The 12307-nt window shown below is 38.2% G+C and overlaps 1 protein-coding gene across 1 annotated transcript; it reads right to left on the minus strand.

The window, feature by feature from the left end:
- Positions 1-6725: 6725 nt before the first annotated feature.
- On the minus strand, positions 6726-7622 carry LOC108370598 (uncharacterized). Its single transcript, XM_017625951.1, has one exon. The coding sequence runs from the start codon at positions 7620-7622 to the stop codon at positions 6726-6728; it is 897 nt and encodes a 298-aa protein (XP_017481440.1).
- Positions 7623-12307: the final 4685 nt, after the last annotated feature.

The raw sequence follows: 12307 nt of genomic DNA on the forward strand, positions 1-12307 counted from the left end.
CTGCGCTCATCATCCACTGCTGCACAAAATTTATATTTCGAAGCAAAATAAAACATCCACAGTTCCACAGCCGCAAACAGCGGCCGTTGATGCAACATGCAACGCACATACCGAAGAATCCAATGTCGCCATATTTCGGATTCTACCCGTCGCCAATTTGTCGCCTTTCGCATAAGTGAGATTCTTGAGCTCACTGATGTCGCCCTATGGAGATGGGTACCTACCGCCGAAAATGTGGCCGACGATGCAACAAAGTGGTCCAAATCTCCTGACTTATCCAATCATAGCCGCTGGCTGAATGGACCACCATTTTTACAAGAAAACAAATCTAGTTGGCCTTTTGAACGTGAAACGAACCGCTATATACGGCAATGGAGTACAAATTGATACGTACGCCTTTTTTACGATGGACATGTTAAAGACATTTTGTTGGACAACGTTGACGTTGCCGCAGCTCCTAAAGTTCTCAGCGATGAGGACCAACTTGCTGTTAGTCAACTTGAGCAGTACACCGTACGTCGTGGCGATCGTTTTGAAACAAGCTTGCTATGGCGCTGTGAAGCATCTTCGCTGCCTGACAGCTACCCATCAGCTTTACGAAGAGCCAGCTGTCTGCATAGAAAAATGTCAAAGGACCCCGAGCTCGCGGACTCACTTCAAGAGAAAATAAAACTCTATGTGAGAAGGGGATACGCAAGAAAGTTGCGTCAGGACGAAAAGGTAATTGATTGCTGTTGGTACCTTCCCATTTTTGCAGTGAACAATCCTAATAAGCCCAGCAAAATAAGGATGGTATGGGATGCGGCCGCGCAAGTTAAAACCGTTTCATTAAGTTCTATGCTCCTCAAAGGGCCTGACCAGCAGAGTTCACTTGTTTCGATATTAGGCAGATTTCGGCAAAAACCTATCGCTATTGGTGGCGATATTGCTGAAATGTTCCACCAAGTGCGTATGCGAGAACACGACCAACATTTTCAGCGATTCCTTTGGTTTGAAGAAGGCGCCACCATACCCGATACTTACATATTACAAGTTATGACATTTGGCGCTAGTTGCTCGCCCAGCTGTGCGCAGTTCGTTAAAGATAAAAACGGAAAGGGCTTTGAAACTGAATATCCTAGGGCCGTGAAAAGCATAACCGACAACCACTATGTAGATGACATGTTTGACTCTGTAGACACTGAAGCAGAAGCACTACAGCTTGCACGTGATGTTCATCACATTCATTCTCACGCGGGTTTCGAGATCCGAAACTGGGTGTCAAAGTCTGACGCCGTACTTCAGGAGTTAGGTGCCACTCCCACAACATCGCTGAAATTCGATGGTGCACATGGTTTAGGAGTAGAGAAGGTGATTTCATTTCCGGAGAAAGAAAACCAACTAAACGCGAAATGCTCAGCGTGGTTATGGCTATTTTCGACCCTCTTGGTTTGATTGCCCACTACGTCATATACGCTAAGATCATCCTGCAGGAAATATGGCGAACCGGTTGCTCATGGGACGATCCAATACACGACGAGCAGTACACAAATTGGTTGCGCTGGGTGCGAATGTTACCAGGGGTGGAAAATATACAAATTCCTAGGTACTACAGTTCAGCTTCAGGGTCTTTAAATAGAATCGTTGAACTGCATACATTTGTGGATGCAAGTGAGAATAGCTACGCAGCGGTTAGCTACCTCCTCTTCACTGGCGGATCGAGTAATCAATGCGCTATTGTTGGCAGCAAAACTCGTGTCTCTCCGCTAAAGCCAATGTCCAACCCTCGTCTGGAATTACAAGTCGCTTTAATTGGTCCACGCTTGGCAGTTGGCATTGTTAAATCGCTAACAATTCCCATCGCCTCTCAAACGTTTTGGACTGATTCGCGGTCGGATCAGCGACGTTATCGCCAATTTGTCGCCTTTCGCATAAGTGAGATTCTTGAGTTCACTGATGTCGCCCTATGGAGATGGGTACCTACCGCCGAAAATGTGGCCGACGATGCAACAAAGTGGTCCAAATCTCCTGACTTATCCAATCATAGCCGCTGGCTGAATGGACTAGCATTTTTACAAGAAAACAAATCTAGTTGGCCTTTTGAACGTGAAACGAACCGCTCAACAAAAGAAGAACTGCGTTCGCAGTATGTAGCACACCATTTCGCCGCACGGTCCGTTGCTCAACTTGACATTGACTTCAGCCGATTTTCACGATATAGTAAACTACGCCGTGTCATCGCCACCGTGATCAGCATTGGTAATTACTGGATATCCGTGCTTAAATACCATAAACAAAAACGATCGCCCATAAGCAGTGAGGATTTAAAACGAGCCGAAATATTGATTATTTCCATTGTACAGCAGCAAAAGTTTGCTGATGAAGTAGCGGCTTTGAAAGAAGGAAAGGTAATTAAAAAATCAAGTTCAATTTTCAGCCTCACTCCTATTATGGATAGCGCTGGACTGATTCGCTTGGGTGGCCGAGTCAGATGTGCCTATTACGGAGACCCCATAATTTTGCCTAAAAACCACTGTGTCACGTATCTTATTGTAAATGAATATCATTAGCGTTACCACCACAGCAATTCGGAGACAGTTGTAAATGAGTTACGCCCAACATTTTGGATACCAAATCTTCGTGTAGTGGTAAACAAAGTTAGACGAGCATGCCAACTCTGCCGAAACCGCTCTGTTCACGCCCAAGCACCCAGGATGGGCCCACTGCCTGACGTTAGACTTGCTGTTTACTGCCGCCCCTTTTCGTATGTGGGTGTCGATTATTTTGGTAGCGGTGCGTAGAAGCCGTGAGAAACGCTGCGGTGTATTGTTCACCTGCCTTACGATACGCGCTGTACACCTGGAGCTGGTGTCTTCACTTTCAACGGATTCCTGCATCATCGCCGTACGAAACTTTACAGCTCGTCGTGGTGTCCCTATTGAAATGTGAAGCGATAATGGGACGAACTTCAAGGGCGCTGAACGAGAACTGAAAGCGGCCCTAAAAGCAGTAGACCAAGACAAAATAATCGCAACTTTTACAACCGCAACTACTATTTGGAAGTTTATTCCTCCCTCTTCACCACACATGGGAGGGGTATGGGAGCGACTAGTACGCTCCGTAAAGCATGTGTTGTATCAAATTCTGCCTTCTTGTACACCTTTATAAGAGGTATTGCGTGCAGCGCTGCTTGAAGTGGAGATGTGCGTCAACTCTCGGCCCCTTACCTACATCCCGGTGGACCCGGATCTTGAGGAAGCTTTAACGCCGAATCATTTTATACTAGGCAATTCATCTGGCGCTAAACCTTTGACACAAGAAGGCATCAATGGCGTATCATTACGTCGCAGTTGGCAAACAGCGCAAAAAATCGCAAATTCGTCTTGGAAACGATGAGTACGCGAATATCTCCCGATAATAACTAGAAGATGCAAATGGTTTTCTGATGTGAGGCCTATTCAAATTGGAGATTTTGTATATATCGTGGAATCTGAGAACCCTCGGAACTGCTGGCCACGCGGGAGAGTATGTGCAGTGAGGCAGTCAACGGATGGACAAGTACGAAGTGCTGTAATAAAAACAGCTGCCGGAACATATGAGAGGCCAGCCACGAAGATTGCAGTTTTGGATTTGGTAGGCAATCGTGACGATAGCATACCGGGGGGCAGTGTTGAGGAAAGTCTGGCAACTCCTCCGCATGCAATGTAAACTCAATATCTGGCAACACTGCATACATTGACTTATTATCGATTCTTTCTTTACCTTCTCTTTCTTCATCTACAAATGTCAGACAATACATTAGGGAACTTTCTTTAATATTTGCATTCTGCCACGTGAGGAACTAAAGTAAGATGAAGTTTGTAAGTTTTCAATTTGTATTATATTTCTACATTTAGGAATTTTTGAACCTACTCTGGAATAAATTGGATTAATTTGAACTACGTGTTTTATTGAGAGTGGTTGCCTAAAATTACGGTTCCTCCGTAACAACTATATTTGGCCCATGGTTTCGCGAATATATTGATATTTGTGTTTAAAATTTACTATCGCGCGGTTTTATATGTATAATGAGCTAGACATTTATAAAAAATTTTAATCTATACTATAATAAAGCTGTAGATTGTTTTCCTGTTTGAACTCACTAATCTCCGGAACTACTGAATGGATTTTCATGGGGCTTTAACTGGTATCTAACAGTGACCTCGGACGTAACATAGGCTATATTTTATTAAAACTGGAATGTGGACAAAAAAGATATACCAATTTTTGCAAACAAAATTTACTTTGCACCAAATTCTTTTGAATAAAATTTTGCTTTTCGACGGCATCAACATATGCCAGTGTTTATTTTTCGTTATTGATATTTTTTTCAACTGAAATAATAATCAGTGTCGTTCGTACATATTTAAAACGGTCTTGAACATAGATACATACGAGGTTAAACGTTTCTAGCGGAGTTTTGTGTCTTACAAGAGTGGTGTGTTTCTAAGAATCCGTGAGTCATAAGATAATCGGTAGGTAGAAACTGATTTATTTAAACTTATTTGTATTTCGTGTATCACTATGGGATTTTGTACATAAAAATTAATTAGATATTTTGAAAACGCTCACATTAAAAGCATGTTCTGTGAATTAAGCGGATATAGTCCGAAGCATTCCCTTTAGTCAAGAATTGACATTTGGAATTAATTATGTATTTAATTTGTAGCGAATTTCTAATTTGCGGAATTAAAAGAAATTTAACTATGAGTTGATGGTCAATTCCGGTTAATTAAATTTTTTGGATTCTAGGCTAATTTACCTCATGTGGTTGAGTGCAAGAAAAAACTTTCTTCACATTACAGCCCGACGTTTCGCTAACCTTCTTAGCTTCCTCAGGGGCGATTTCTTTATTAAAAACATCAACAAAAGAAACAAGAAAAATATGCATTAAAATATGCACATTGCAAATGCAAATGGATGTATAGAATTGACAACAACAACCACGCTGTCGAGTTTAAATAGCGGCAAATCAGCTGCACTTGATAGTAGTTGGTTGAATAAGGAAAATGAATTAGCAACAAGAGTTTACGGGATGTACATAGCTCAGTGGTTAACGCTTCTGACTTTGAACATCGAATTCGCAGGTTCGATCCCTGCTGAAGTCTAGAAAAAAGAAGTCTGATGAGGAGATGTGGTGATCTCCGAAATAGTGCTATAACTTCTGCCGCTTAGACTTTGTTGCTTTTTTAATTTTTCCTAATAAACAATCGTGGTACAAAGCTCAATAAAAATATTAAAAATAAAAATGTTAACAAGCCACAATAACATTGACATGCACATTGGATGTTAACATTTTACAAACAATAATAAAAATCACAGTGTTTGACAATTTCGAAAATACATAAATTTATATAAACACTTATTAACTATAATCACGATACATTTATCTGGTCACACTGAAACCTAGAGCTAGTTGGTTTGATACCATCCTTGTATGGTACACTTGTCATACTGATTGCCTGTTACAAACATAATAGGTAAGCAGCCGCGATATCGTCTGTGTCTTCTTTTTTGTTCATTGTTTTATCCCTGTTTTGTAGGATTCGCAGGCTTTCTAGCGTTAATCTTGTTTTTTCTCTTTTTTCCTTGTCTAATATCTTTGCCTAGATCAGCCTTGTGTCCAATTGTCAATATGTGTTGCGCTAACGCGGTGTTGTTCTTGTCCTTACGGATGCCCGCTTCGTGCTCACTTATGCGAACTCCTAACGCCCTTTTCGTTGTTCCGATGTATATTTTATTGCAAACTTCGTTCTCGCTTCCCTTGCATGCAATTTCGTACACTACGTTGTTTTGTTGGTGTGGCTCTACTATTGTTTATGTTTTTGTAAATATTGAAGCTAATGTGTAGTTTGATTTATAAGCTAGCGTTGTGCTTTCGTTGTTTGTATGCTTCTTGTGGTTAAATTTTTCGCTTAATTTAGGCACATATGTGACGCTATAGTATCGTTTCGTCTTATTTGTTGTTTTTGTGGTTGATTTACTTTTGGGTTTGTTGTTGATTTCATTGATTTTTTTTCGTTTAGGCTTTTTATTGGCTGCGTTTCTTTATAAATACATTCCGGATAATCCCATTTCACAGCCGGAATAAACAGAATGCGTTTGTAATATACGTTAACATATCATCAGGAACGTTCTAAAGAATAAGTAAACAAAAAAGTTTATTCCAAACGTTCAGAATGAATAAAGAAAGGCAGCCATTATGTGCGCCGGGTAATTATTGCTCTTGAGTATATGATTTATTTTCTTAATATTTTGTTCTTGAAATTGTTGGTGGCTTATTGTCAAGATTTTATGGATCAGATTTTTGGCTGTATTANAGGTTGCTGAGGATTTTCCCTATATATTTGGACATACCATAGCACGGAACATTGACAGACGAGCAGATTGGTCGTAGTGGCAAGTCTGGTTTGTGGATTTTTGGTAACCCGTATAGTCTTGGTGCGGTGGCAGCTGTGCTGGTGAGTTGCTGTTTTTCTCGGTAGTTAATGATTTTGCTTTTATATAATTCATCGACCAGGGCGTTGTTTTTCTTCTGAAGCGTATGTGTTGAGTCGGCTCTTATTAATTTGTACGTATTTTTGTCCTCGAGTAATTTGTTCATCTTTTCAGTGTAATCCGCTCTTAAGAGTGCTACGGTTTTATTTCCCTTATCCGCATCTTTTATAATGATTTTANAGGATCAGATTTTTGGCTGTATTAATTTATTAATTGATGAATCGTCCCGAGGATGTAGGTTTTGAGTACCAGTCGAGTATTAATTCGCTATTTTTCTTGTAGACCATTATGTCTAAAAACGGTATGCGAAGGTTGTTTTCCTTTTCTACAGTGAACTGCAGTTTAAGGTGGTACTTGTTAAGTGTATTTAATATAATATCCACATCGTTTCGTCTCACTATTGCAAAAATATCATCTACGTATTTTACTAAAAATTTAATGTCAATGTCGAAGTTTTCCTTAAGTTCCAAAATGGTTTTGTCCAGAAGGTCATCCATTATTATGTCAGCAATGGTTGGTGAGAAAGGGTTTTCCATTGGCATTCCATACGTTTGTACGTACAAGTTTTTGTCACACATAAAATAGTTATTGTCTTTTAGACAGAAATTCAGGAGGTTAAGGAACTTGTTTTTACATATGCTGGTATTTTGCTGAATTTTGTACCACTTAGCAGTGATTATTTTTATGGCTAGAGGTATCGGAATATTGGTAAACAGTGAGACCACGTCAAATGACACTAGCATATCTTCGTCATTTATTTGTACATTGTTTAGCCTCTCTTTGAATTCATAAGCATTTTTGATGTTATGCTTCTCGGATATGAGGTTGCTGAGGATTTTCCCTATATATTTGGACATACCATAGCACGGAACATTGACAGACGAGCAGATTGGTCGTAGTGGCAAGTCTGGTTTGTGGATTTTTGGTAACCCGTATAGTCTTGGTGCGGTGGCAGCTGTGCTGGTGAGTTGCTGTTTTTCTCGGTAGTTAATGATTTTGCTTTTATATAATTCATCGACCAGGGCGTTGTTTTTCTTCTGAAGCGTATGTGTTGAGTCGGCTCTTATTAATTTGTACGTATTTTTGTCCTCGAGTAATTTGTTCATCTTTTCAGTGTAATCCGCTCTTAAGAGTGCTACGGTTTTATTTCCCTTATCCGCATCTTTTATAATGATTTTATCTTTGTGTGATTTTAAGAATGCTTTAGTCTTTTTAAAAGTCTCTAATATAAATTTTTCTGACGCATTATGTTTTATATTTCGCTTAAATTGCGTTATGTTGTTACTAAGTTTGCATCTTGCGATCTCCTTAGTCTTGTCATCTTTTTCTTGTTGGATGATTTGTGTAATGTGAAGAAAGTTTTTTCTTGCACTCAATCACACGAGGTCAATTAGCCTAGAATCCAAAAAGTTTAATTAACCAGAATTGACCATCAACTCTTAATCAAATTACTTAAGTTCGGAAGGCCTGCCGAAGTATTATCTTTTTATTTACATCAACAAACAGAAACACCTCCACAAACATGAAAGACTTCTACAAACACATGAGATACAAACATGGGGAATACACGTGTATGACGCTTAAACACTACAGTAAACAACAACAGAAACTAGCCGAACAGATGAAACAACTGAAATTCTTATTAGAGTGCAGGAGATATGATATCAACAACTGAAGCACAGCATAAGTGAATTAGAATTGAACTCCTTCATCTGCAAACAAAATTGCTTAAGTCAACGCATAACCGAAGAACGGAAATCGACACAAACATCGAAGCTAGATATGTTAAAACACCAACAAATACAAAGGATGGGAATAAAACTAAACAATGATTGGTTTGTGAACAAAACGGACATTGATTTCCCAATAGAAATAAAGTGGTTGTTGTCATTAGGTAGAAAATTTACTTTACCTACAACGAAAGCTAGTCTCCAACCGGTCCGAATGATAGCGGAAATGGAACAAATCATCCAACAAGAAAAAGATGACAAGACTAAGGAAATCGGAAGATGCAAACTTAGTAACAACATAACGCAATTTAAGCGAAATATAAAACATAATGCGTCAGAAAAATTTATATTAGAGACTTTTAAAAAGACTAAAGCATTCTTAAAATCACACAAAGATAAAATCATTATAAAAGATGCGGATAAGGGAAATAAAACCGTAGCACTCTTAAGAGCGGATTACACTGAAAAGATGAACAAATTACTCGAGGACAAAAATACGTACAAATTAATAAGAGCCGACCCAACACATACGCTTCAGAGGAAAAACAACGCCCTGGTCGATGAATTATATAAAAGCAAAATCATTAACTACCGAGAAACACAGCAACTCACCAGCACAGCTGCCACCGCACCAAGACTATACGGGTTACCAAAAATCCACAAACCAGACTTGCCACTACGACCAATCTGCTCGTCTGTCAATGTTCCGTGCTATGGTATGTCCAAATATATAGGGAAAATCCTCAGCAACCTCATATCCGAGAAGCATAACATCAAAAATGCTTATGAATTCAAAGAGAGGCTAAACAATGTACAAATAAATGACGAAGATATGCTAGTGTCATTTGACGTGGTCTCACTGTTTACCAATATTCCGATACATCTAGCCATAAAAATAATCACTGCTAAGTGGAACAAAATTCAGCAAAATACCAGCATATGTAAAAACAAGTTCCTTAACCACCTGAATTTTTGTCTAAAAGACAATAGCTATTTTATGTGTGACAAAAACTTGTACGTACAAACGTATGGAATGCCAATGGGAAACCCCCTCTCACCAANCAATTATTATAACGGACGCGGATAAGGGAAATAAAACCGTAGCACTCTTAAGAGCGGATTACACTGAAAAGATGAACAAATTACTCGAGGACAAAAATACGTATAAATTAATAAGAGCCGACCCAACACATACGCTTCAGAGGAAAAACAACGCCCTGGTCGATGAATTATATAAAAGCAAAATCATTAACTACCGAGAAAAACAGCAACTCACCAGCACAGCTGCCACCGCACCAAGACTATACGGGTTACCAAAAATCCACAAACCAGACTTGCCACTACGACCAATCTGCTCGTCTGTCAATGTTCCGTGCTATGGTATGTCCAAATATATAGGGAAAATCCTCAGCAACCTCATATCCGAGAAGCATAACATCAAAAATGCTTATGAATTCAAAGAGAGGCTAAATAATGTACAAATAAATGACGAAGATATGCTAGTGTCATTTGACGTGGTCTCACTGTTTACCAATATTCCGATACATCTAGCCATAAAAATAATCACTGCTAAGTGGAACAAAATTCAGCAAAATACCAGCATATGTAAAAACAAGTTCCTTAACCACCTGAATTTTTGTCTAAAAGACAATAGCTATTTTATGTGTGACAAAAACTTGTACGTACAAACGTATGGAATGCCAATGGGAAACCCCCTCTCACCAACCATTGCTGACATAATAATGGATGACCTTCTGGACAAAACTATTTTGGAACTTAAGGAAAACTTCGATATTGACCTTAAATTTTTTAGTAAAATACGTAGATTATATTTTTGCAATAGTGAGACGAAACGATGTGGATATTATATTAAATACACTTAACAAGTACCACCTTAAACTGAAGTTCACTGTAGAAAAGGAAAACAACCTTCGCATACCGTTTTTAGACATAATGGTCTACAAGAAAAATAACGAATTAATACTCGACTGGTACTCAAAACCTACATCCTCGGGACGATTGATCAATTATCTATCCTCGCAACCATCTAAATATATAAAAAAATATTAAGAAAATAAATCATATACTCAAGAGCAATAATTACCCGGCGCACATAATAAAAAGCCTAATCGAACAAAAAATCAATGAAATCAACAACAAACACAAAAGTAAATCAATCACAAAAACAACAGATAAGACGAAACGATACTATAGCGTCACATATGTGCCTAAATTAAGCGAAAAATTTAACCATAAGAAGTATACAAACAACGAAAGCACAACGCTAGCTTATAAATCAAACTGCACACTAGCTTCAATATTTACAAAAACAAAAACAATAGTAGAGCCACACCAACAAAACAACGTAGTGTACGAAATTGCATGCAAGGGAAGCGAGAACGAAGTTTGCAATAAAATATACATCGGAACAACGAAAAGGGCGTTAGGAGTTCGCATAAGTGAGCACAAAGCGGACATCCGTAAGAACAAGAACAACACTGCGTTCGCGCAACACTTATTGACAAGTGGACACAAAGCTGATCTAGGCAAAGTAAAGATATTAGACAAGGAAAAAAGAGAAAAAACAAGATTAACGCTAGAAAGCCTGCGAATCCTACAAAACAGGGATAAATCAATGAACAAAAAAGAAGACACAGACGATATCGCGGCTGCTTACCTATTATGTTTGTAACAGGCAATCAGTATGACAAGTGTACCACACAAGGATGGTATCAAAACAACTACCCTGGAAACCAAAGTTCCCGAAATCTTAAGGAAATCGTTAGGAGTATCTCACTTCTGTAACGATTTTTTTACGAATTTTCAAAGAAAATTATATGAAGTGGTTGACACGAACCCGTAAAGAAATTTCTGTACGAAAAATAAAGAATATTCTGGAAAAATTCTGAAAAATATTCTTCACATAGCAACATTATTTTCGTTGCTTCACATATTTTCTTCCCAAATTTCGTAAAAGAATGGAGGTGTGCGTGATTTATTTCATTTTAGAAAATTCGACAAAATATCGAATTAAATCTTAACGAATTCTTTGAAATTTCTTTACAATGCAGAATACTCTGAAAAAATGGTTTGCAGGGTAGGTCTAAGCTTCAGTGTGACCAGATAATTGTATCGTGATTATAGGCGCATATTTATAGTCATATTAAGTACTCAACCAAGTCGAAACTATTCTAATACCATGTCCCCACCAAAAAGTTAACCATCTCAAATCGAACTTAACCACATCACTAACTATTGCTTTCCACACTGCGGTTTGAGGTTTATAAAACAGTACAAATGTAAAGAACAGTGTTCTGACCTTAAAATCAATTCAGGACTAAATTACTGCAAAAATCGGATTACTAGATTGAATTTTTTATTTTTGTTTCTGACATTAATTGTTTAACTAAAATATTTTCTATTCATGCAAAATAAGAACGCGGGGCAATGTAAGGATAATATGTTACATATTTAGGTAATTTTTAGCATTTTCTCTTTAGTAGAACGTATCTAATACTTAATTTTTTAAAAAGCAAACCTTTTATACTTTATATAAATTTCATTCTACATATATTTTTTAACAAGTTAAGTAAAGTTCTGCATCCGCCAATTTGTACAGCCATATATCAAAAAATAACGAAGTTACTTTATTGACGCATTGCTATGAAAGAGTTACTTTTTAACAGTGAGATTTGGCTAACTTTCAATTTTTTTACTGAAACCGGTGGTGAACACTCAAAAAACGGCCCCAAGAGGGGCATAACATGAATGAAAAAACGGAATAGATTTGAAGTCAAGCGGAGTAGAGGAGTAGATTTCAAATTTTTTCAAAAACCGGTGTAAATCTAATCTGATCNAATTTTTATATGGCGAAACTACGCTAATTCAAGTGGGTTATCGGGATAACCAACTCAATAGCCATAACTACGTGGTTAGCTCCGGTGGGGACATGATACAAGTCACAACGAAAGCTATTCATAGTCGCCTTAGTTTCGACTTTTCTGGCTAAGTACCAACTAAAAATTTAGTTTCGGCTGCAGCTGCAACTAAGTCGTAACTAG

Source organism: Rhagoletis zephyria, unplaced genomic scaffold (assembly GCF_001687245.7).
Source record: "Rhagoletis zephyria isolate East Lansing unplaced genomic scaffold, Rhagoletis_zephyria_1.1 Rzeph_scaffold_04340, whole genome shotgun sequence".
Taxonomy (NCBI): domain Eukaryota; kingdom Metazoa; phylum Arthropoda; class Insecta; order Diptera; family Tephritidae; genus Rhagoletis; species Rhagoletis zephyria.